The sequence below is a fragment of the Rhipicephalus microplus genome, chromosome 5 (assembly GCF_043290135.1).
Source record: "Rhipicephalus microplus isolate Deutch F79 chromosome 5, USDA_Rmic, whole genome shotgun sequence".
NCBI classification, from domain to species: Eukaryota; Metazoa; Arthropoda; class Arachnida; order Ixodida; family Ixodidae; genus Rhipicephalus; species Rhipicephalus microplus.
The window spans coordinates 33,289,754-33,316,019 of record NC_134704.1 but is presented as its reverse complement, the minus strand read 5'-3'; the positions used below and the strand labels follow the sequence as shown (position 1 = coordinate 33,316,019).

The 26,266-nt window shown below is 42.2% G+C and overlaps 1 protein-coding gene and 1 long non-coding RNA gene across 5 annotated transcripts in view; one reads left to right on the top strand and one right to left on the bottom strand.

Annotated features, from left to right (window-relative positions):
• The window catches only part of Upf2 (UPF2 regulator of nonsense mediated mRNA decay), a 29,593-nt gene extending 8,921 nt beyond the window's left edge, over positions 1 to 20,672 (top strand). For 2 of the 4 annotated variants that reach the window (XM_075895165.1, XM_075895168.1), the window contains exons 17-39: positions 921 to 1,043; positions 1,643 to 1,755; positions 2,213 to 2,298; positions 2,828 to 2,936; positions 3,484 to 3,541; positions 3,616 to 3,671; positions 3,903 to 4,019; positions 4,168 to 4,269; positions 4,675 to 4,758; positions 5,392 to 5,535; positions 6,312 to 6,371; positions 7,073 to 7,211; positions 7,672 to 7,823; positions 8,633 to 8,816; positions 9,677 to 9,772; positions 9,906 to 10,015; positions 10,594 to 10,761; positions 11,254 to 11,338; positions 12,622 to 12,707; positions 13,174 to 13,236; positions 14,404 to 14,482; positions 15,357 to 15,468; positions 20,383 to 20,672. In XM_075895165.1, the coding sequence (XP_075751280.1) occupies positions 921 to 1,043; positions 1,643 to 1,755; positions 2,213 to 2,298; positions 2,828 to 2,936; positions 3,484 to 3,541; positions 3,616 to 3,671; positions 3,903 to 4,019; positions 4,168 to 4,269; positions 4,675 to 4,758; positions 5,392 to 5,535; positions 6,312 to 6,371; positions 7,073 to 7,211; positions 7,672 to 7,823; positions 8,633 to 8,816; positions 9,677 to 9,772; positions 9,906 to 10,015; positions 10,594 to 10,761; positions 11,254 to 11,338; positions 12,622 to 12,707; positions 13,174 to 13,236; positions 14,404 to 14,482; positions 15,357 to 15,468; positions 20,383 to 20,392 (2,336 nt within the window). In that variant the 3' untranslated portion in view covers positions 20,393 to 20,672. The remainder of the gene's footprint in view (positions 1 to 920; positions 1,044 to 1,642; positions 1,756 to 2,212; positions 2,299 to 2,827; positions 2,937 to 3,483; positions 3,542 to 3,615; positions 3,672 to 3,902; positions 4,020 to 4,167; positions 4,270 to 4,674; positions 4,759 to 5,391; positions 5,536 to 6,311; positions 6,372 to 7,072; positions 7,212 to 7,671; positions 7,824 to 8,632; positions 8,817 to 9,676; positions 9,773 to 9,905; positions 10,016 to 10,593; positions 10,762 to 11,253; positions 11,339 to 12,621; positions 12,708 to 13,173; positions 13,237 to 14,403; positions 14,483 to 15,356; positions 15,469 to 20,382) is intronic. The other 2 variants (XM_075895166.1, XM_075895167.1) reach the window with 2 other exon arrangements.
• Positions 945 to 26,203, bottom strand: LOC142817718 (uncharacterized). The gene is made up of 3 exons (XR_012895322.1): positions 25,683 to 26,203; positions 7,652 to 7,846; positions 945 to 1,065 (listed from the first exon to the last, which is right to left on the bottom strand). It is a non-coding gene; the product is annotated as an uncharacterized LOC142817718 (long non-coding RNA).
• Positions 26,204 to 26,266: the final 63 nt, after the last annotated feature.

The following is a 26,266-nucleotide window of genomic DNA, read 5'->3' as shown; positions in this document are numbered from 1 at the left end:
TCGTCCAATACTAGACCAGTCCAAGAGACATTGCTTTCCGCAAACTCTTTAAATAAAACCTTGGCAGATGCGATCATCGGTAGCAACAAACAACAAACAACTTGGTTTTGAAAGCAGGCGCGCAGCCAGCGCATGCGGTTTAAAAATGGAACTGCTGTTTTCCGTGACCGCTGCACGCGTTCCCACGTTCGCGGCGATGCGATCATCAATTGCGACTACAAGTCGAGGGCACACAGCTGTTGCAGCGGTAGATTAAAGGCAATAAAGACGTGAAACAGGCTAGAACTGTTTTGGCATTCTGTAGAATCTAGGAACGCTCTTGTCGATCGGCATACTCTACCTATACTTCAGCATTCAGTTTTGTGTTGGCCTGAAGCAAAGCTTCGAACTGTGCTTTCCCGGCAGCTGGTTGCGCCATCCTGCCCATTCACATGTGTCCCAGAGAGACATCTGCGCGTGCTTTTGACTAAAATAGATTTGCTAGTTGTATTGATGACGCAAAATTTTGGTGGATGCAATTATTTTGCACCCCTTTTGAGACTCGCACCTTCTACTGCAGTTGGAAAGCCCCATTTTCATGTGTTAGGCCACTTCAAGCCATTGTAAGACCGCAACGCCGATGTTGATTGACCCCTCCACCCAACTGCTTTTCTTTTTGTTTTCTTTTGGTACAAAAGGGGGGGGGGGGAGCAAACAATTCATTTCGACCCCCCTCTCGTGTTGCCGTTGCGGAAATCTCCCGTATTCTAAGTCGTTGAACTTGGCAGGTACGCTGTTTAACAGTCTCATGCATTTGGAAAAATTGTGTTTGCCTGAATCAACGCAGAAAACTTATGCTGAACTACATAATGTGTGCACAGTCAAGAGCATTCAGACATGTGAGCCATGGGTGGGCCCTTTATTCTTTTTGTTTTCTTCAGATTTGCAAAAATTGGAAATGGAGTGTGCCCTCGAAATCGAAGAAGAAAAGGAGAATGCCCACCTGGATAACGATAAAATAGAAGAGAAGGACTTGACCGAGACGTTGCTGCAGGAAATCGAAGGTTGGTTCTCCCAGGAACAGTTCTGCGAAGTACAGTCTGTGCTGAAGTGATTCGGTAGAGCCTTGCCTAAGAATGAAACATCTGGAGCAGAATTTTTCTCATCATAGCAGCTTTAGCAGTGCTGTACAGATCAGGAATTGGCTTTAAAACTGCATGAGTGCCTTCTTATTGTTCCACTTTTATCCGTTCAAGTGTGGAACTATTGCTTGTGTCATTAAAGAGGCCATTAGAAACAATACTTGAGCTGCAAAAAACGAAGCTTCTGGATAATGCGAATACAGTTCAACGTCTTTATAAGACACTGATGTAATAGACAACAATATATTACTCTCTAGTATGCATACATAGAAATAGAAGTTGCGCAGAAAATGAGGATTTGGTACTGTTCTCGTAAAAGGCACCTTATATGCACCAGAAAGCAATAACTGCTCCCTGGTGCATGTCTCTTGTGTAAAAATGTTCAACTGTAGAAGGGAGCTACCCTGCCTATCCTTAGGTTTGAAACACAAGCCATCTCCTTTTACGTGCAAGCAAGGCTTGAGTTATTGACGTCCATCTGTACAAAAAGTAAAGTTGTTTCAATCAATCAATCTGTGCAGCGCCCGATGAAGAGCCAACAGCTGGTTCTGGGCCGGGCACTGCCAACAAGCTTCTCTTGGATGGTTTCCTAAACTCGTTACTTCATTGCGTTAGCCGGGAAATGGTCGATCAGGTGAGCATAGTTGCCTACATCTGCCGAGCGCTCGCTGGGCACCTACATGTAACGGGGTGGTGAGTGCAGGAGTGAGCAGTGTCCCATATTATTCAAGAGGCATGGATAGGGGAAGGGGGGGTCGGCGTTACCACTGCCCCTCTCCGAACCTCACTCACTGCCTTTGGTGCCCTTCACGAAATAAACGAAACTAGCAAATACCTTAGTTTCGTAAACTGTATAATTTTTCTCCAGTGAAATCAATAGCATCTTATTTACACTAATGCAATCGTAACGCTCTTCGTAGGCAGTGCAGTGAAGCGCTCTTCTAAGCTGGCACCTCAACACAGTCGTATACTCAGTCAGCATTCTTGGTGCTCTTAATTGCCACTTCAAGTGAGATTTGTGAGCTTCTGTATGAGCACACAGTGTCATCAAGCTGTCTATACTATAATCTAACGACTTTTTATTTTTTCAGGCTGCAGAACAGTTCTGCATGAGCCTCAACACCAAACCCAATCGTAACAAGCTGATCAAAGCCCTCTTCCTTGTTCCTAGGACAAGGTGCGCTTGAGGTTCCTTTACTTTTTTTCTTTTAATCACCCACTTGCCTTGCATGTATCATTGAACACTTCTCCACCCATACGTGCACAATAGCTGAGAATTCGACACAAGCTCTTCTAATAGGTCATGTGTTTTGAATGAAAGTAAAAAAAAAGGTTAGCTGAAATTTCAGAAACGATAAGTTTTTTCTTTTTCACAATTCAGCATTGTTCTTTGGTTAATTCTGCAGTGCATGATGTAACAATCGGACATAAACTTGAAACATTCTCCCATCTGGCATGTTAATTCAGTCGAAAAAAACATTACACAGTGCTCGTGTGTGTAGTTTGATGATTCCTAAAATGGTTTCCCCGGTTTTTGTTGTACTGATCGTTGTGACTGCAATTGTTTCATCTTTGCAACCAATGGCACATCACGAACTTGACATGTCACATTTGCAACTCTTTTTACATATCTAGAGCACAACATAGTAATGAAGGACAGGATCAATGATGAAATTAACCCTTTTTGCTTTCTGGCTTCGATATAGGCTGGACCTGTTGCCCTTTTATGCTCGATTTGTGGCCATCCTTGCCCCATGCATGCCAGATGTGGCCACCGACCTTGTCGGCATGCTCAAACAGGACTTCAAGTTCCATGTGAGTACCATATTGCACGAAAGTTGTTTCATTAGCTGCTTTTCCAAGTGTGAAATAAAATTTTGTTATCACCCATGTTGTTCTATGATGCGTTGAATACTTTTTTGTGCAAGCCCTATGTATCTGTTACGAACCATGGGTGTAGGAAAAAGCCTTTGTCAGGTGTTTCAAATGCCTTTTGCTTCGGCCCATTTTCTTGCATATGTGTGCAGGAAGGAAATAGATGCTACGAATGCTACTTTACTTTTTGTGTCGTCGAATGTAAATTGGACACATTGAAGACCTCAGTTTAAAGAAAAACTGTGGAAACTAGCTTGGTGGTGCCCAAACCGTACGAGTAAAGAGAGATTCAGTGATTTATATGGATAGAACAGATATTTGTGAATGTTTTTTTATATGATAGTACCATGCATAGTGCTTACTGATGTGGTTCAGTTGTTTATTTTCATGCTGAATGTTTGCCGTATGATTAAGTAACTTACTTTCATAATGCTAACTGTTAGATTTAATTAATTTTTCTCTTGCTATGTGCATTCTTGTATCTCAGCTGAAAAAGAAGGACCAAATCAATATTGAGTCTAAAGTGAAGACCATGAGATTTATAGGTAAGAACAATTATATATGCTGTTGCCCTGCTTGCAGCAAAGTTTGTGGTGTTAAATTTTTTTCTTCTTTGTAGGAGAGCTCGTGAAGTTCAATATATTCCCCAAGTCAGACGCTCTCTACTGTTTAAAGGTAAGTTGGGCGAAACAGCTATTGTGAAAAAGAAAGTTTTCAGAATTAATTGCCTGTTGTTTAGCTTGTAAAAACGAGACATATTGATCAGGATTTAAAATAAAGTTAAGTGAAATGCTTAAATTTTTGTGTAATATGCAGCATCTTAGAATGTGACAGCCGTACTGGACGCAGTGCTACGTTGGTTCAACATCTGAACTAATCGGATAACTTGCACTTTCATTCATTCAGAATCTCCTGCTGGATTTCAGTCACCATTACATAGAGATGGCTTGCAACCTCCTCGAAACGTGTGGTCGTTTTTTGTTCCGGTCGCCTGAGTCGCATCAGAGGACGAAAGTTTACTTGGTGAGCGTCTTTTCCCTCATGTTTTCGTAAACTTCCTGATTTCACTGAACCAAACGCGAGTGAACACTGAGCGCCATTTTTGAGAGTAGCCAAATGTCGAAGGTTCTCGGCAATAGTGATGTGTGCTTTTTTTTTGTTTTTCGTCCAGGAACAAATGATGCGGAAGAAGGCTGTTCAGGCATTGGACAGCCGATACACCACCATGATCGAGAATGCCTTTTATTACTGTAATCCCCCTGAAGCACCCATGGTAAGCACACATATTTTCTATGATTGCAATTTTTAACTAGGCATTTTAAATAGGTGAATGAGAATGTCGCTCTTCTCCACATATTTGGCAGGCTTTTGTAATTTCATTGTGGTACTATTGAGTCCTTTGATTCGTCTTATCAGTCGTACGTTATTGGTTGTATAGTAGTGCGAGAATGATATGGCGAAATGGCTCGCGCTGTTTGGGCTAGCTCAGTTTCCTTTTTGCGGCACTGTAACAGACTATCAGAGAAGATATCTAGGGCTGCTGACATCAGTGTTGACATGCAGATATTTGTGAAAATGCAATGGGCTTTGATCTCCTCAGGGCCTATTAATCCTAAATGGATAAAAACAACATTCTGCAATTCCTGTTCTCGCTTTAATAATTTTTTTTTCCTGGCAGTCTATCCGTGCTGTGCGCCCACCACTTCACGAGTATATTCGCAAGCTTCTCTACAAGGACCTCACCAAGAGCAACACTGAAAAGGTGCGACTGTCATTTGCCAAGTAGGCCCGTGTTCAAGAAGCGGAAGTCGCAATTTGTTGGTAGTGGCGATTGCATTTTGTGAGGTTACAGCTCTGGTATATAGCGTATAAGGTTTCCAAAATGTTCAAAAACATAATCACCAATGAATATTATTTTAACATAAGCCTGCTGTCATATTACTTTAGAGATGAGTGGGATTCCGTACGCTTATAAAAATAAAATAAAAAGAAAGCCTGGTATTCAAAGGTATACCACTTTTACGTGGGCACCTTTGGTCCCAATCGGGGATGATCTGGATCAGATTTCTTAAACATAATAAATAGTAGTCGCTGTTACGTGGCCTAACTAAACCAGATATATTTAGGTGCAAATATTGATCACCTAGATACTGGGAGCATCTTATCCGTATTGACCCTTGTGATGAAAAGTTCCTTTGTGACACTGGTATTAGCTGCTGGGATACTCATTTCAAATAAAAGGTTCTCCATGGGCACGTTAGATTTTGACGTTTAAGCTCCTAAGAACATGTTAGTGGTTAAGCTTTACTGCCATGGCTTGCATTAGCGGCTTGCATGTGCAAGTCTTAGTTCTCTTCTGTTTTGTCGCGAGAGTTGTTCTGCTGTGTTAATGCAGATCCTCCGTCAGATGCGCAAGCTGGATTGGGAAGACCCCGAGGTGTGCGCCTATGCCACCAAGTGTCTGGTTGCCATTTGGAACGTCAAGTACTACAACATTCGGTGTATGGCCAACCTCCTGGCAGGCCTGGTTGCATATCACGTAACGTTCTTCATCCTTCCTACCGTTTTCCTTATCAGACTCGATTCGTTTATCATTTTCGTCCTCCTCAGCCTTGCTAGTTGGTTGTACTTGATCTCGAGAACAGCAGCACGTAATTTCAATAAAACATGGACAAATAAAGATCCAACGCAAGCGATGAGTCTCTCCCTGTGATCTCAATTTGCCCTGTCGTGTGCAAGCTGATGCCATTTTATGCCTGCAAATTTCTTAGCTTCATGACCCCACCTAACTCTCTGCTGTCCTCTGTTGGGTTTCCCATCCCTTAGTAGCGATACCTTTGCTCTAAACATCAGCTCCATGTTTTTCTCTTAATAACAATCTTCACCCTGACTTTTCATTCTTTTTTTTTTCTTACATCAGAATAACCATATTCTGGTGTTTTTTTTTCTTTTGCTCACGAATATTTTTGTATGAACAGGTCCATGAAAAATCTTGTGGCCTATCGGGAATTCTTCGAAGAGGAATTTCAGACAGGCCATGCTTTTTTTAAAAAAGCCTTTAGCTGTATGAAATTGCTGTAATTCTAGTTCATGGCCTGTTTGTAGCATTTATAGTGACCATTCAAAAACATTATTTTACGTAAATTCTTCATATCTATGAGAGCATGCAATAAAATGTCAGCAGAGTCGTCGAAGCACAAGACCTGCAATATTTCCAGTACCTACATAATTGTCGTAGAGTCGATGCCAAGTATAACTCGATTAGCGCCTGCCTTTTTAAAAAATGCACAGCTAGTGCAATGCTTATATTTACAGGAAATTGTTGGCCCTCAGGTTGTGGATGGTATTCTGGAAGACATCAGGCTTGGAATGGAGGTGAGGAAAAGCAGGGAAAAAAATTTAGTAGAACTGGTATGTGACCCACTGTGTCCGATGCAACACAGAACAGCCACAACCACTACATTTCGCAAATAAGCTTTTACGTAAAAATGCTGATGTAAATGTTTTTGTTGCCATTTCACATTGGTTGAAGCACAGTAGACTCTAAGTAAACGGAAATCTGTCAAATGAAGCTGCTGCTTTAATAGATAAACTGCCTCTGGTATGATTTGTTTTGGTTCGTGCATTCTACACTCCTGCTCATCTATCAGCAAACAGAACTCCTGTTAATCGGAAAACATTTTCCTTGTTTCTTCACGTTCCGTGTAACGAGAGTCTACTGTAGTTCTATGAGTAATAGCTTTATCTTTAAAACAGACTTGTACCATTGTTCTTTTCCATTACAACAGTACGTCGCTGGTGGGCAGCTCGAGAATTAGTTAATTTCAACTGTTGGCTGCTTACAGAACTGGCTTGCTTTGATTCTAGTGCAATCATTTTGTACTTCTTTTATAACTTGAAATTAACTATGTGTCGACTAAGGTTGCACGGCGGGCTTGTTGGTTCACCTCGAACAACCTCGAATAACTATGTGTAATACAAAAAAAAAAATTTCTGTTGTGCTGTATTGCAGGCATCATGCGGTCTTTGTGCACCGTTTTATCGTTTGCCTATGTGTTGTCTCCGTTTCTTACCAGGTCAATCACCCAAAGTACAATCAGCGGAGAGTGAGCGTGGTGCACTACCTCGGCGAGCTTTACAACTACCGCATGGTCGAGTCGTCTGTCATCTTCAAAGTTCTCTATTCTTTCATCACTTTTGGTGTCAGCCTCAACGGTGAGTACCTGCATGTTTGCAAAGCTTGTGTGGTTGGGGTGGAATTTCTTCAACTCGGGTGTCACAAATGACCATCTTGCCATTCAGGATTCATTGCTTGCGTTTCAAGTGTAAAAACTGCAATGGAGCATTTTTAAAATAAAATGTTCACACTATCTGGAACTTGGGTTTGCATAAGGTTGAACACCCTCAGAACTGGTGGCCGGAAAGCTCCTGAATTTCTGCCGGGTTAAATTTCTTTGTTTGTTTTTGTTTGGGTTATAAGTGCCTGATTTGTGCTATCGCGAAGACAAACATTCATTTTAGTAAATGGCGGAGTGAAATCAAACTCAAGTCAAGGAATCAATGGCGAATATGTGTGCCACGTCTGTAGTTACCCGTTACACTACAGCCAGTAATCCACTGGCTGTAGTGTGTTCTTGCACAGTCTAACTTGTTACCTTTTGCTGTCATTGAAAAGCGACATCCTCTTCAGGGTCTCCAAGTGCCTTGGATCCACCGGACAGCCTGTTCCGTATACGACTGGTCTGCATCTTGCTTGAGACTTGCGGACAGTACTTCAACACAGGGTCTTCCAAGAAGAAACTTGATTGCTTCCTGGTCTTCTTCCAGGTAATGTGGTCGTTTCTGGGGACCTGAGCGTTGTGTGATAAATAAGTGGAGCTAGAAAATTAGTGCATTTTAGTGCTGATAATCCACCTATCGTTGCATCCATTGCTATGAGTTCATGCACTGCCGAAAGAATGTGCGTGTTAATGTGGTCATGTGTGCGAATGAGGTGTGTGACAACAATACGACTTGTCGAATTTGCGAGATTGTGATGCGACCGTGAACACTGGAGCATTCTTTTAATACGTCACTACTGAAACACAGAAACAGCAAACTTGTTGTAGTCTTGCGAACATTACGTGACCATAGTGGCCAACCTGTCAGCGTGGCAAAGTTTGGGCCCGGTGAAAGCGAGGGATGGTCTTGGTGAAGTATGGGGATCCGTTTGTAGTTGCTTTCCAGCGTGAAAATGTTTCCAGCGAGACCTCTGGAATTTTTAAATTAAATCAATGTCGCCTGATGGTTGGTAAAAGCTACGTGGGATTTCAGAATACAGATTTGATAGGTATGTGTGTGAACACGATGAGTGTTTCTCTGTTTTCAATTAACTTTACTGCCATTTTTTGATGTCGAAAGAAAGGTACGACATCAAAGTGAGGCTTGTTCTTATCACATTTTTCCGATGCTTGGTGACTGTACCCGAGACATGTACAACAGTTGATTTCGCCATAGTCGTTTAGCATGGTTGAAATACAGCATTGGATGCCCTTTGAAGCAGTAGAGAGCTGATAAACAGTGTGCAGAGAGTTGTGTAGACATCAGGCAAAGGGCCCGTCTGATTATCCTTTGTCTTTTGACTGGTTGTTTCGCAGCAATATTACTGGCAGAAGAAGTCATCCGACACGTACGGGGAGGAAAACCTCTTTCCCGTCACCGTAGACTACCTCGTCAAGGACACACTGCTTCCACTTAGACCGAAGATGAAACTGTACGAGAGCGTCGAGGAGGCTACGGCTGCTGTTGAGGAGCTCATGTCCGAGCTAAAACCCAAACTTTGTGAGTGGAAAAAAAAAAATGAAATGTATTTCTTTGCCAGAACGTCAAGCTTGTGCTGTCCGTATTCTCGCTTGTATCTGTAATGGACCTGTCTGCGTGAACTGAGGCAATTAGCCTACCAGGTTTCATTACAGTCTAAATGTAGCACAAAAAAGACACGGACAAGAAAGGGTACACCGCAAGCGCTTACTCACAACTGAAAGCTTTAATGCTTGAATCGAAAATATACTCGAAATCCCGCTCAACGAAATCCCACGCATGTGGGATTTTGTTGATGGATCAGTACCGACTCGCTTGCCTCTCCGTTTTGCTTCCACCATGTTTATTTGTACACTGCCAGCACCCTACATTACTTGAATACCGCGAGCAGTGGTTGTTGTGAGTAATGTTGACATGCACCTCGTGTCAGACACGAGTATGCTTTTTGCGACTGCCGAGTCCGGCACATCCACAGCCACTCCTGGACTGGGGTTTCATTGTGCTCGACACCTTACAGCCAGAGCTATTCTTGAAGAAAAGCAAAAATTTCTTATATTACTATTTCTTTTGTGCATCTGTGGTGTTGGCACGCTGCAATCAGCTAAAGAAATGCATTTCAAACAGTATATTTTATCGTAATGAAAAATTAAGTAGAGGAAAAAGTTATCTTCACTGCTTGGCTTCCGGTCAGCGTTCAATTGACTAGATGGAGGACTTGGCTCAAGTTGCACTCATAAGAGAAATTTGGATACTCTGCCGTGGATGACCTTCGTTAGGCCACAGGGCAAATGTGCGGTGTGTGAGGACATGCCGAGCTTGTGTACGAAAGGTGAAAGGTTTTGGTGTGACTCAACTGTTTTGTTCTTCATTTGTCTTTGCAGCTGAATACCTGTCTGCCCCTGCCGCTGGTGGTGAAGATGGGGATGGTAACAAAGCCAAAGACTTGGAAAACCTCAGCCCGATTCAAGAAGTGGAAGGTTGGTTGTGCATCTTATCATCTTTCTGCATATCTATATGTTGGGCCAAGGGCACATGCCTACTACATGGAGCTGCCGTTTAGAGGTACGCCAATGTGCAACGCTTACTGCGCACAATTTTTTGTTTCTCCAGAGGAACCTGATGATGAGAATCACAGCGGTGAATGCAGTGACCAAGATGGAGATGTGGAAGGTGATGGTGACACAGATGTCTACAGTGGAAGCCAGAGCCAGCCACTTGAAGTAAGCTGTGTTTTTGTTAACTTTATATTAGCCTCTTAACTAGTAACAGTGCTTAAAAAATATATACAATGTTTAAGAATTGCTCTAGTTAACATGCAACATTCGTTGAGGTTTGCGGGTATTGTGAAAGTTTTATTTTTCTTTAAATCCCATTTTTTTGTGGTCTCAATGTACATAGATTTCTTTTAATGAGGCATCAACTTGTTGCTTTATTGTTATTTGACTTGGCATGTCATATCTATGATTTCTTGCATTCTCCATTTTTGTCACTCATGTTTTCTTTCACTGTTTTTCAATTGGCAGCAATATAGAAATGGAAAAGACTAGATACAAGTCAATTGAGAATTCCTATTTTTCGCTACTTTATAGAAATAACATTTGCTGTGTACCAAGAAGTGCGCTTCTGTGTGTTCAGTAATGTACCTTGTAGACCATGTCAAGTTTTCGTGCACCCTAGCAGGATTTGGTTTTATTTTTTTCACTGGTGGCTACTAATCTTCGCAATGGCCATATTAGATTATCACTTGGTGTGACAAGTCGGTGAACGCCGTTTGCTGACGTATTTTTTGCTGTTTAAGGATGAAGTTGGGTCAAGCAGCGAGGATGAAGCCGGCAACTTAGAGGAGGACCCTGGGAGCTCTCAGCAGGACGTTACGTTGGTTGGCCAAAGGCCACGGCGCGCCCCGTGCCCGGAGGACGATGACTTTATGGCGGCCTTTGACAAAATGCTGTCGGAAAGCATACTTGTGAGTCTCATGACATCTCTTCATTTCCTTTTGTTTTTTTGCAAGTCTTGAAACCTTGAGTGCACTTGAGCTCTGTCCCATGCTTCTAAGGACTTCAGATAAAGCAGTGGCTGCAGCTTGTTCTCTTGGACATAAAGCGACAAACCCTTATTGATGCCTGGTTTGTGTGTGTGCTAACCTGCAGAATCACAATGCATCTCGAGACAGCATTCTAGCTTTACTTTTTTATGTCAGACACTTCATTCTAGCCATTTTGGAGTAAATGGGCTTCTTTACTGTGTGAGTGCTAGTGTTCGTTTTATAGGAGGTGCAGGCTATGTGTCACAGGCAATGCATTGCCGTACTGCGTGTTTCATGTGTTGTAAGATATTTTAGCTGCTCACTGTATGGATCCTAACTTTAAACTTGCTTTTTTGCTTGCATCCTGACTTCCTTCGTTGTACATGAACAAACTTCTGTGAAAGTAATGAGCACAATGTACCTGTATTTCAGCATCGTAGCCAGGACTCCGTGAAGCCACAAGCTGATATTGTCATCCCCATGAGCCTAAAGGGCACAGGCCAACAGAAAAAAACATGCAAGTCCCTTTGCTCATTTCAATTTTGTTTTAAGGTGATGAAACAACTCGAACTAAGACTAGTTTGCTTCACCGTTGCCTCCTTTATTAAAATGCCTGACGAATGGCTTGTGCTCCCAGCAGATTCGGCCTGCCTTCAGTTTTGAGCAAGCGTTGTGTGGCGACGCTCGTGACCGACACTATCATCATGGTGTTTTTTACTTGTGGCCCATAGGGGCGCGTCAGTCGAGAGTTATTCGAGATCTGCAACTTTACACGACCATTTTGGAGGCTATGCAAAATGTCGAGTTGTTGCACCGTACGCCACAGGTGGCGCTAGTGACCGGCACTAATTGAAAAAAAAAACAAAGGAGGGAAAAGGTGTGGCAGCTGGTTTCTTTTTCATGTGGCAGGCAGGCATCTAGTCTAAGAGGCAATGGCTTTACTAAGGGCAAACAGCATGTACAGTTGCACACACCGATGTGATGCTTGCCAAATAATCACACGAAATAACAAAAGTACATTCAGACCCATAGGTCGGCAAACTCGCTGATGAGTTGACTCACTCAGGCTTGGATCAAGCTGCGAGTCTAAGTGATTAATGTTTTGGCGAGTCCGGCTGAGACAAATTTTAGGGAGTGAGAGTCTGAGCGAGTCTGCTTGAGGAAAATTTTGGGCGAGAGTGAGTCCGAGAGGCAAAGTATATTTCATGTCTGAGTGAACTCCACATTTTCGTGCCGACCTATGCTCAAACCTCATTATAACATAGTGACATCTGCCACAAGAATACTTCGTTATATCCAAAAATTTGTTATAAACGCTGCATATTCATATATTCTTGATACTGTATTTGAACAGTAGTGATTTTGAGTGGGTGAACTCCCAAACTCTGGTGGCATGCTACAAATGCGACATTCGGTGCTTGCGTCACAGTCAAAACGAATGCTAAGGGGCGAAGTTCCCACTTCTCTTCGAGATAGAAAGAAAGCAGCTACACAAACTGCTTGAAATTATATTTTAAAATGTACCCTATTGATTTGGCATTGCCATTGCAACAGTAAGCATAACAAACTAAAACATTCTACTAATAGCTATAGAGAAGCACTGGGGGCTGCATTAGGAATTTATTAATGGACTTGGTTTTGTGTGCATCAAAGGCATATATAGCACGGTCATGTGAAACTGGCCATATATAGCAGGGCCATGCATGCTATATATGGGATATATGGTATGTTTGAAGTGTTGCTTAGTACTTACAGTGTCGAGCTTTTCTTATGTAATTTTTAAAAATCTGGTCATTGCAGATAGCAACCTTCTGGAGAAGAAAGGAGAGGAAGACAAGAACACCATGAACTTTATCCTGATGACCCGCAAAGGAAACAAGCCCCAGGTTTGAGATGGAATATCTGTGTTCTCATTCATCAGGCTGAAGCTGTTAGCTCGTGCTATGCTACTGTCTCTGGTCAGTTAACTCGCCATTGTCTGCGAGACGATGAACTGTTCTTGCGTAAAAATTAAGCGTTTTATCCTGAACTCACCCCCGTTTCCTGTGTGACTTACCAAAAGTTGCCTGTGAAAAGTCCGTTGTTTTAAACATTGATTTGACCGTACGGAAGAAAGTAAAGGACTTCAAGACATGTCGTCTTCAGGGATTCTAGGCTATTAGTAAAGGTTGTTGTAACCATATTTAAATATTTAACTTGGTGTCTGCTCATTAGAGAAAAGCAGAATGTGCACCTGGTCTCAGACAAAACTGTTAAATGTTCATTGTAATTAACATGCATGGATAATTGCTTGTGAAAATTAATATGTACAATATTAAAGCCGTGGGTGTGGTATTTTCTGGGTTTATTCAGTTCAAGAGCCTGGAGGTTCCTGTGTCTTCAGAGCTTGCACAGAATCTGAAGGACAGGGAGGAGGTAAGTGACCTTACCAAGCAATCTCGCTCCAGTCAAGGAACTGTGATATCTTTACAATTGTAAACCTTGACGTTTCATCTTCTGCCACAGCATCTAGTACTACGCAAATGCTCTTGTTAGTGTAACCGGTTGTTTTGAGATTTCAAAGTGTTGTTTCGCGAAGATTTAAGCATTTTGCCACAAGCTAGCCCCTCGAAGCTCCATGAACTGTGGACTTAAAAGCACTGTGTTTTCTAGCGCGATAGTGTTGGAGAGCCACTTCCTGTTGGAAAGATTTTGTTGTAAGCGAAATATCGTTTGTGAGTGAAAATTTGACATAGAGACAAATGAATAAATAATAAAAAAATTGGGTTCAAAGTGGGACTTGAAACCAGGCGTTCTGCATGGCAAGCAGATGTTCTACCATAACAAAGCCATGCCATTGCTTTGAACTTATTGTGGGGGAAAAAAAAAAGACAAGCCTATATGAATGTAGTGTGTTGCAAGGACTCTCCTCAAAGCATATATACATACAGTTAAACCCCTTTTCAAGTGACACGCACAGAATAGCAGTTCTTGTCTTTTATATGAGGTGTCCTTTATAAGCAGGGTACCATGTATGTATTTTTTCTTATCAACCCTTTATTTTATTGTTGGCCCACTGGTGTCTCTTGCACCAAATTGTCTCCTACATCAGTGTCAGTTATAAAGGGTTTTGACTGTAATATTGCTCGGCTGAGGCGTATAATCGCAGCAGGCATGATAACATGAGAACTGCGCACAACGAGTGGGCGCTCTAATGGCCCATCTGTTGCACAGCGCTTGGGCACGGTTAATCATCACCAACAGCAGCATCAAGGAAGTATGCATAGGGGGGTACTTCGCCAGTTCAAAAAAAAAAGAATTATGGTGTTGGGGGCACTTCCTAACCTTACATGCAGTAGGCATTCGAGGATGGTTTGAAACGGCCAGTTTTACACGCCCCGACATTATTTTCTTTGCGATGCGGTTAAGGTGCCCATCGAGAAACAAAGCCAGGCTAATGAATGAGAAGGCAAATGGGGGGGGGGGGCAATTATGCTATCCTGTTCTACTTTTGAAGGTGAAGCTCAAGTGTTTTTCTAAGATTTCATTATCTCTTATTGTCTCGGAAGCCATTTTCACATGTTTCGGCTTTTTTTATTTTAGGCTGAAAGAGCAGAGAAAGAACAAGTGAAGATGCTCACCTTAAACATTAACGAAAGGCAAGAGGAAGAAGATTACCAAGGTGAGTGTGAGAAAAAAGTACGGTAATGGTTTTGCTAGAACTTTTGCTTCTGGAATTGTTCCTAAACCTTAAGGCCAGTAGACGAATGTGAGGTCGTGGGTTCAATTTTTGCCCATGGTGGTTCACATTCTGCTTGTGTACTGTGCTTTAAGCGCACCTCGGATGGTCAAAGTTGACCTGGAGATCTAGTTCCTTGTAACCCATTGCAGATGTGAGACATTGCCTCCACTGTTTCCCAGTGTGCAGCTAGCTAGCGGTGCTGCACACTGCGTAAGCTGCGCACCAAACATCGCTGGTTACGGGCTACAGTGAACACTAATTTGGCCGTTATAGGCATTTTATATAACTGCTGCATACACGAGGAATATTAGCAGGGTCAAATGTAATGAGGCGCTTTTGCATTCAAACTGAAGCCGTGAGACGACAAAAGTTGGCTGTACCTGTTAAAAATATGTCGCCTTGGTGAATACTCTAAGCATGCTTCATAGCATCAGCTAGAAAGCTTTTTAGCACGACTGTTTTGAAAATTAGAATTTAGTTAGATACAGTTGCGCGATGCACTGGCCCGCATGAAAAAGAGAGGCTTTATTTTTCTGCGTGGAGTTCACGTATGTTACCTAGTTTTAAACAACACATGCCCTCAGCGACGTCAGAAGTGACTGGAATAGCACTCGCTTGGACAAGGACTGAACGAGAGGAATAGCACAAGTGCTAATTACCAACAAATGCTAACATTATGTACGAGCAAGCCCAAGCTGCTCTTTTTCATGCGAAAAGTGAGCTTTTATGTTGTGTGTTGAGATGGTTCCTGCAAAGGTGTTGCGCATTTGACACAGGGAGGTCTCATTTCGTTTCGTGTTTTCCTTTTGTCCAGAAATGCTTGCAGCACAGCAGAGACCAGTGGTGTTAAACCTGAATCGCGACCGAAGACACAAGTATCAACATCCCAAAGGAGCTCCTGACGCAGACCTAATCTTCGGAAACAAGTATGCTGCGCTGTTTAAACTCACAAATTCGTAGTCCTTGTAATGTCTTCTTGTCGGTGCTAGATGTGTTAACAGCACCGCGCTAGTCTATGTGCCATTGTTTATCAAAACCGTATGTGAGTGACGAAAGTTTTTATGCTGTGTGATTGCCTATACACAGTAAAACCTCTATAATTTGAGCTCCGCTATGTGTCCGTCTCATCTAATTGGAATAATTGCTGCGGTTCACACTCTTTAATGCAAACTTGACTGGATGATTTGAAGCAGTGGCCAGCGCCAGCCTGGTTAATTCAAAGTTTTTGGCTGCCATGTGGCGGTTTCCTAGTCTGAGTTCACTGCACACCCAAGGACACAACAGTCCTGCGGAGCCACAGTGCAGTAGCATATGGCGATATGTTGATGATTAATAGCTGAAGCACGCCAGCCTCATTGCCAAAAGTGCCAAAATTGTAATTTCGTTATTATTTCTTTTTTGAAATCTACAGTTTTATTGTATGCACCACACGCTGCTGAAATGAGTCTCTGATTAAATGAAGGTGTGCTTCACTGCAACACAGTAGTCACATGAGGGCAGCATGTCACGTGCTCCTCAAAGTGTGAGTGTGTGTAGATCGCCCATATGCCCATTATTTCTCAAAAAAGGGAAAACATTACTAGTGAAACGGGGTTTATTGACGTAAGTAGCACTTGCACAGCAGGTCTATTGATGTGGAAAGCGGGTGGTAGCAACCGACCCCAGGAATCGCAGCGCTCGGGGCAACAGTTCGCGCTCCGCTCCTTTCGCTAAAGGCGTGACCCACTGCGGCACATAATCTTCTTCCTCTCTACACTAGTAAAATCCGTTGTGACGAAATTGGCAGTGTATAAATGAACCTCTGGCAGCATTAGCTTTAGTAACTTTCAGCAGCAAAATTGAAATTGTGTATGGCAGAAGAACATGACCCTTGGAGCCGCAAATTGCCAGACACTGCAAGTCAACATCTAGGATTACTTTCACCAGTTGAGGTTCACTGTATCTCATTTATTTGTATGTTCTGTTAATTAAGAAACTCTCTTGATTAAAAGCATTTCTGGCCTCAGTGTCTTTAAATAAAAGGTTTTACTGTGTGTATGAACAGAGCATTAATGCGATCACTGTTTTTCTTCAGTAAACATTTATAGTAAACAATGTCTTAACGTGCCTAGCTACCAACTGCAAAGTGTTGCATATGCCCCCCTTTGGACATATTGGTTTGCAGGTCACCACACCCTTCTGATAGACGTAAGACACATTTTATTTTTCTCAACTCTTCTCTTTGTTACCATTGTTTAAAGGGAAGCTGAAGAGATTTTAGAATTTTATAAAAGTTTATAGTTACAAGGACTGACATTATGGTCAACAATGTCTCAATTTTTTTCCACGATTGCTGCAGCAGGAGCTTTAAAATATATCAAAAACAAGTCAAGTTTGTTTTGTTTCGCTCATGCGAGCATGCTGTAAGTTTGGGCGTGGAAATCTACGTCATCTTTGTGTTTTTTTTTCAGCAGAGCCGTGCTGCACTCTAGCAGATGGTTCCTGCCACTCACTGATACGGACTGCAAAGGCGCCGCTGATGTAATGAAGGTTTATGTAAGCATAACGAAGCTGAAAGTCCTGCAGCTGCATTACAATGCCTGGAATAATCACAGTCGAGCACTAGCCAGCAAGCACCTCCCGCATCTTAACTGTTGTCTCAGCGACTACTAACTCATGGTGGGCCGTTGCCAGAGCTAATCGATGAGGCCATGCTGTTGCGAATAGTACTGAGGATGACGTCATGGCTCGGAACCCCGAAAAGCCCTGCGGCCATAGCCTGTTTTTTTTTTTGCTGAAAAACTCAAATCTTGATCTAATGAACACGGATAAAACAAAATATTGGTTATAACGAAGTAAATGAAAATTAGTCTTGCAATACAGTGTTAGGAATAACCTTTATAACGAATTTTTGGACATAACACATTTTGTAAGATTCAACTTTGTTGTAATGAGGTTTGAGCGTATTTGCATTCGCGTTTGAAAACTCCCACATCGATTTACGGCTTCACCAGGGATCAAACTGTCCTTACAATCTTTAAAGTAATTTAATGAGAAAAAGTGGTTCAGCTTCCCATCAAAGTTCTTGAAATCCCCAAGTGCCTAACTGGGGATAGTAGTCGTCTTTCGACAGACTTAATTGTGCACTCTTCTTGGAGAGAGCACATTTATAGGCTTGTGCGAATAGGTAATCTTGGATTCGAAGTGAATAGTCATTGAACTCGAGTAGTATATATCACATTTTAGAATAACAAAATGAGCATACTTGTTATAATGCAACTAACAAGGCCTTGCACACAATTGCCTTTCTTTTTGGTTAAAAAGAAATGAAAATAATGTTGAATAGTAGCAGGATTTGGCTTTTGGTAGAATGTATACGATAACCTGTAAAACATGTTATGTTCATAAAATTTACTAAACTTAGAGCATATAACCTGGTATAAAAAGCCCTTACTCTTAAAACTTCATGAATCTATGTGAGAGGATATGTGCTTCGCAGCAGTGGGGATATTTTTTGGATAGGAGTTTTCACAGTTTAGTACCCCTGCACTGCAGTTAAACATTTTAACATAAATCTTTATAGGTGCTTTCACGGCTTAGCACCCCTCAGATGCAGTGAAACCACCTTTACAGGGAGTTACATGCAGATATACATTTATTTGTTCATCTCGAATACTTTGAAATTTGCAACAACGTAAATTTAAACCAAAGCCAATTCGAGTACAGTAAGATTTGTTTGAATACTAGAAGCATTTGCATATTCGCACAAGCCTACACTTTTAGCAGACAATGCAAGTTGCTGGGTTGCACATTAAGACCTACGTGGTGACTGAAAGAGCTGGTGCATAGATTGTTGTGCTCCAAATGTTGCAGCAGTATTGATGTTTATAATCTGTGCCTGTCATATATGTAGATATTATATTCTTGAAGCCCATGATTAAGTGCACCTCGGATGGTCAAAGTTAACCTGGAGATCTTGATAGTGTAGTTCCCTGTAACCCATTGCAGATGTGAGACATCGCCTCCACTGTTTCCCAGCTTAAATTTATTAGTGTGCAAAAAGATAATGCAAGATATTTTTAAGGTGCCTGAAATACTTCTATTAATAGTAATTCTTTTTTTTTTCTAATACCTTTCTATTAACAGTAATTCTCTTTGTTTTCAGCTTCGAACTCCACTTAGTCTTCCTGGAACCTAGTAGTTATAATGCTTGGGTACAACCATAAAGAGACAATAGATAATCAAGCCAAGAAATGCATTGGGGCCATTATTTGTAGATTTTAAATTGAATAATTATGGGACAAAGCAAAATGAATGTAGCCGAGAAGCAGGTTGCCACGAGTGATATACAAACCCACAATCTTCATATACAAGTGATGCTTCACCAATTGTGCTAGGGGGTGGCCATTCCCCTGTCTCCTATTTTGAGTTCCGTAATTACTCGAATATAACGCGCACCTTTTTTCCGGTTAAGCGAGTTCATAAACCGCATGCACGTTAAAATCGAGTGAGAAAAAAAAAATGAATACGGTCGGCCATTTCTGCCTATGTGTTTCCCATGTGCGGCACTTCGTACGTGTGCTGAGGAGTTCGTCATCTTGTAGTGCATTAGCATCGACGGCATGGAAGGGCCAACTCCAAAAACTCGACGAGTGCACCACGATGCCGCTTTTAAAAGAAAAGTCATCGCATGTGCTGAAACAGTCGGAAATCGGGCCGCATCGGGGTCGTTCGGAGTTCACGATTTGTGCGTGTGGGACTGGCGGAAACAAAAGCAGAAGATTGTCAAAGATTCATGCAAAGGCTTCAGTGGACCACAGCAGGGCCGGTTTCCGCAAATTGAAGAGCTGCTCGCCGAGTATGTGCTTGAGCAGCAAGCGGCACCGCGGCCCGTGACAACAGAACTGCTTTAGGTGCAGGCTATGCAGTTAGCTTTAGAAAAGGAGCTAACGCGGAGCCAGTTCAAAGCGAGCAGGTGCTGGCTAACTAACTTTATGAAGAGGAAAGGCTTTTTTCTCCGAAAGCGAACGGGCATGCGCCAAAACTTGCCGGAGGAGTACGAAGAAAAGCTTTACAGTTTTCAGAGGTTCGTCCTGAACTGGCGGCACAACAACGGCTACCTGCTTGGGCAAATCTGGAATGCTGATCAGACGCCTCTTTACTTCGACATGCCTGGCACCACAACCGTCGAGAAGAAGGGGGCGAAGCAAGTTCGCATGCTGACATCGGGCCATGGTAAAACAAGAGTGACGGCAATGCTCCGTTGCACGTCAGATAGGCACAAGCTTCCCCCGTACCTCATATTTAAACGGAAGATGCTCCCGAAAAGAGTCATTTTCCCGAGTAGTGTGATCGTGCAGGCCAACGAGGAAAATGGGTGCGGGTTGCAATCGATGTCTTACTTCTTTTTTTTCGTCATGAAAACTGAGTGCACGTTACAATCGAGGGCGCGGTAGAATCGAGTAAATACAGTACTTATATAGTATGCATAACCTTGGAAATGTTCATTATATCTCGGCTTCATGCAGTTCTGTTTAATTAAAATATGCCCTCCTACAAATGCTTTTTTAAATTCATAATACATAACTATGACACTTTCAAGCTATCGGCAGATACGAATTTAGGTATGCTGGGGAGGCCCCGCAAGAATGACCAAAGTGTGGCAGTCGATTGCTTTCTCAACTAAATGAGATAACCTCGCCCACACTCTCCAGTGGGGAAGCAAGCTACTGGAAGACATAAAAATGTAGAGCATGTGTTCGTAAATGTACCCTTGTGTTTGTCCACATTTGAGTTAGAATGCCTTCTGATGTATTCAACTACAGAGCGTGTTATCTTTCTATCTTTGACATATCACACAGGAAGCGCTGAGTGAACATAAGGAGACAGACGATCACTGTTCTTCCTCGTCGTCCAAGCCATGGAGGCAACGGAGCAGGAATGCATTGCCACGCCTTCCTGCCGTTCTGAGCTGCTGAATGAACAGCCGACATCCAGCTGATGCCGAGAGGCGGCGGCCATAATCGTGCTGAATGGAATGTCGTCTGCACAGCGGGGGGTGCTACCGGCACGTACTATGTTGCCAGTGTACATAGTTCCTTCCACCCACTCTCTCTCAATAAAAAACTCTCACAAGGCACCATGAAGTAAAGCTGTGAAAGTGTCTTGTCTGCGAGGTTCCCCACGTAGTTCCTTCCATTCACTCTCTTTCAGTAAAAGACTCTCGCAAGGCACCATGAAGTAAAGCTGTGAAAGTGTCTTGTCTACGACGTTCCCCACATAGTTCCTTTTACCCACTCTCTCTCAACAAAAAACTCTCGCAAGGCACCATGAAGTAAAGCCGTGAAAGTGTTTTGTCTACGAGGTTCCCCACCTAGTTCCTTCCACCCACTCTGCTGTTTACTGGGCCCAAAGAGTTTCTGGTGCTAATGTCTAGGTAGCTGCAATGCATAGTGCTTTAGCCATAATAAAGGGAATGATGGATAGTACATAGATTTGTCTACACTTCGTCCTTTCGGCTCCATTTGGTTCTGCGCCAGCAGCCGCTTCGTCTCAAAACAAAGTTCAGCAAATGTTCAGCAGTTCCACTTCAGCACTTTAACCTCCTAGGCTTTCAAACTGAAATTGAGCCACGAAGTTCGCAATTCATTTTTTTATCCAAAACGAACACCGAAACACAGCAATAAACAAAGCTAAAAGTGCATTTAAAGCTGTAAGCATGAAGATTAGGGAAATCTGTGCACTACCCATCATTCCAAAGCTGGCTAGCCAGTCACAGTGCCATAGTTCTCTCTAGTAAATATTGTAGGAATATCTATGGCTGGTTTGATTGGTGAATGTGTACAGAGCGGAGGTTTCCAGCACAGCTGCCAGCTACTGCTGAGCTAACAGGCAAATGATCATTTCAAAAGAAGCCCTAAGAAAATATGTAACTACATGGGATGGTAAAAGAATAGCCTTATTTGGTACAGCTTAAATATGTGTAACTACTAACAAATAAAAGCACATACTTTTTAATGTAGTCTCTACGGTTGTGTCCACTCTGTTGGATGCATGCTTACTAGTGCATTAATAATCTTACTAGACTTCTAATGTATGCTTGACTTCTAACTACTAACAAATAAAAGCACATACTTTTTAATGTAGTCTCTACGGTTGTGTCCACTCTGTTGGATGCATGCTTACTAGTGCATTAATAATCTTACTAGACTTCTAATGTATGCTTGACTTCAAAGCTCAACTAGATAATTTTCGTGAAGGTGCTGTTACACAATGTGACAAGTACTAAACTATATTTGTAGGAAGTTGTGAATACAACCAAAAAATTTGACAAGCGACTGGAAAAAACAAGCCCAAATTCGCCTATTGAGGAGCTGGCAACTCCAATTTTCCACAGGTGAGAACATGAGCATGCATGGTTTGTGTTTTTATATGAAATTGATAGCTTTCACATCATATATAAAGAAAATCTGCAGCACAACCTCCCCACAGAGGTGGTTGCTGTGATAGCTACTCTTAAAAAACACCTGCCTCTTGGCCTTTGGTGTCAAAGGCATTGAAGAAGCATTCGTGCTATTTTACGATCGCTCACTTGTAGATACCACAGTCATTTGTAATTCAATTCACAACCATGCATCACATCGCAGATCACTGTCATAATTTTAGTATATACACACCTTTTACGCTTCTATATATAGCGCATAATTTTAGGCTTTCATACAGCTGTAATACACCCTGTCATTGCTTACATCGCGTAAAAGACATGGCACTCTTTGGCCATCCATCGCCCTAGCACCACAATACTGCACTAATAGTCACCAACAAAAGAAAATTAAAGGACACCCCTACTTGCCCTAGTCCTCGTAACCCATTGAGCTCTGTTCGGCACAATATTGTTATATTTGGTGGGGAGTTAATGGCTTTTATTTAGAGCTGTGCGAATAGCAAACTTTTGGATGCGAAGTGAATTCGAATAGTAATTAGTTTTGAGTGCATATAAAATCACATATTTCAAATAGTCTTTGAATATTTAGTTATTATCTAGTGCTTTGAAGTGAAATTACCGAAAAAAGGATGCAGAGGATCTCTAAGCACCAGATAGTGCTTAGAGATACTTACGCTAGGATACTTACGCCGCAACTTTTCTCGCGCTCCGCTGTCCCTCAAAATTCTATTATACCGATCACTAATTCGCCCAAAGCTTGACTACGCGTCCGCTATATGGGATCCCGTGCAGCAAAATTTAATTAACGCGTTAGAATCTGTTCAGAACCGCTCAGTTCGGTTCATTTGTTCTAATTATTCCCGTACTGCTAGCATATCAGAAATGAAATCTAACCTTGACCTACCCAATTTAACTGTCCGGAGGAAACTGGCGCGACTGCATTTTTTTCATAAGATATTTTTTCACAATCCATCAATGAAGCGAGACCTCATTTCACAACCGTCATACCACTCATCGCGCATTGATCATCAGCATAAGGTTGCCATTTCGTTTTGCCGCACCAAATTATTTTCAGCAGCCTTCTTACCGAAAACAGCCGCCGATTGGAACCACCTTCCCTCTTCCGTTGTATCAATAACAGACCCTTTGTTATTCAAGACTGCAATTTCTCAGCAATGCTTGTAACTATACGCAGTTTCCATTATCTATCTTTGTCTTGTATGTGCCTGAATTCTTATACATATTTAGTTGACTTATGTTGCCTTCCTGATTTGCGCATCTGATACTTGTTTCTTTATTTTGTCTTTTTTTCTTGTGTGTTATATATGTTGTACCCACCCCCTCTGTAATGCCCTACGGGCCCTGAGGGTATTCTAATAAATAAATAAATAAATAGTACCATTCTTACCAGACAGGAACATGGAAGTGTCTCTTAGCTAGGTTGGTGAAGTGCTGGAAGGACGGTGTTCCCTAGTTCTTTTTAAAGCAAGAATGAGGCAATGCAGAGACAATTATTTGCATGATTAGGTACTACCAAGGTGGTGTCACAACACTTTTCGCGTGAAAGGAAAGGGTGCTACTTCCTCCACAACTCCAATTTCTTGGGAGGCCCAGCTGATTTGGCGGAAAAGGCGTGCTCCTTTCAAGTTTAGAGTAGCTAATTGACCCTGTATATGCTAATGTATAAGTACATCTGAAATTTCGATGCTTTCTGAAGACCTCCCATCTGGTTTTTGCGGACCTTCTTGTCCAAAATGGCATTAATTAAAGCCGCACCTCTGCTGCTTGGGTTTGAACCAGTGCTTTCGTGCGAATTAATCTGTTTGTGGTCGCCTAAAGCTTTGCTGCTACAACAGCGTGCGATAAGGTGAAGCATTTTAAAAATATGAAGGGGTTATTGTAACAGCACAGTGCTTCTCTGTGTTGCAACACAACCACAACCGAGTTTAAAAGGCAGCTTCCCCGCAATGAGAAAATATCATGGGGTGAAACACATTTATGTAATTTTTGTCTGGTAGTTCCAACAGCGGAATTCCAGTGTGAATCAAATAGCGAACACTATTCGAAAAACAAACATGATTGATCCCTCTATCATAGGAATCAGTATAACACGAAAGTAAAACGTGGATGCACCCATGTTGACGCTTCGTGGTACATTTCCATCATGACTAGCATTCACGATAAATGATTAAACAAACCATTGTGATAGCTGCAGTAGTAAGTGGTTAGTGCACGAAATGAAGTGTTCTGATTTTCGTCATAAAAAGTGTGTCTGGTTGGAAGCAGATTTCCGGAATGTCACCATCCGGTGGCCTGTTTAAAAGAGTTAGTCGCACGACCAAATAGAAACGCAACGAGTATTGGCCTGTTTAAAAGAGTTAGTCGCAGGACCAAATAGAAATGCAACGCGCATTTTGTGTCCTGTGTAGCCCGGCTGCGATTTTCTTGGGCAAAGTGCAAATGTGGAACGAGCGTGGAACATGGTATTTCAGTTCGCAGAGGAGTTTTTGTAATGGATAGATGCTATGAACGAGGCTGATGCTTGAGGTGCATGTGGCAAGATTTCCACCTTGCATTGTGCTGAGGCATTCATAAATTTGCACTTTCCTTTTGGAAACCTGCCAAATTGCATAGACTCGTATCAACGACGCATTGTAGGAGCTAATCGCAGCAGCCACGGTCATAATTAATTACTTTACCGCTGACCAAAATGCTGTGACAGGAAATACGAGATATACAAAACGTGTTTGTATAGCAATTGCAGTCTGGAGTCTGGTTGCGGTGCAGTGAATAGCGCACTCAGCATCTGTTGCTGCCGACCGAAAGGTCGATGGTTCAATACCCATTGACGCACATTTTTCCTTCGACATCTGATCATGTACATTTTTTTGACGTCATTTCTGTCACGAAAATGCATGACACTGACGTTTTAGTGGAGCCCAGCATAAAACTTTAAGGTCAATATTCGAAAGTTTGAATATTTACACAACCCTATATTTATTCCACGCTACCCAATGGTATTTTTTGACTGATTGTATAGTGGTATTGGCATACAGAACAGAAACAGAAAAAGAATAGTTTCCTGGCAAACTCAAACTATTGCATAGTGAAATTGGCAAATGCAAGAACAGAAATAGAATGGCACAGCTTTTTAGCGAATGTATCGCCCAATTGTCAAGCGGCATACTGGCACATAGAGAACAGAATGGAATATATGGAACAGAAACAGAATTGGATGGTTTTCAGGTGAATGTTTTTGTCTATTGCCAAGTGGTACAGGCAGATACGAAACAGAACAGAATAATTTTTTGGCAAATGTTTAGAACTACTGCCTAGTGGTATTGACCCATGTGGAACACTAACAGAATGGAATACTTTTCTGGCAAATGTTTTGACCAAGTGCCTAGGTGTGATGGCACATGTGGAACAGAAACAAATGCCGAGTGGTATTAGCAGATACGGGGCAGAAACAGGATGGGAGTTTTCTGGTGACTGTCACAGCGAGCACGATTACAAACAGTATTCCTCTGCATGCAGCAAGAAACCAGGCAAATCTTGCAAGCAAGTTGCTTTAAAATTCCAACTCTTGAAGGTGAAAATTCTGACAGATTTCAAGCACTGTGGGAATGTTTTATGTGGAGCATGCCTAAGCAGAACTTTTTTGGCTTGGAGAAGTTTTTGATAAACTGACTAGTAGTGTACATATTGTGAGCTTACCAGGCAAACCAACTGTACTGGCACCGGGGCAGCTTGGGGTCCAATGTAATGTTGGCACTCACATTACAGCCTAGACATCACTGTTATCGGAATGAAGAGTCGTCGGTGTATTCCTGAAGGAACAAGCAACACTACACTGTAGCTGGCCAAGTTGCAGGAGTACATAAAAAGTGTTTATATTAGAGTGGCATAAAGCAAATTGCCAACACTGTAACAATGATTTGAGATCAGACAAGCACCAGCACTGTAACTGGTGCTAGGCAACTGGCTACATAACTGCTTATGTATTAATATGTATTCATTGTGGCATGTCTGTGGGGATAAGATAATCAGCCGTAACAAACGGTAGGTATGTCTCCTGTTTGACCTATGCAATGTGCTAGACTTACAATTCATTGTAGCCAGGTTAGACTGTGAATCATGTGCCACACACCCATACACCGCGGCCTGTTGTATGCGAGAAAGGGTTTCATGACATAACGACCAGGTATGTCAGATTATTTACACTGACCTGTCAATCATGTCCTTCACACTCATGTCGTCCTATGCCAATTTTGGTACATATATAGCTAAGGAGACAACTA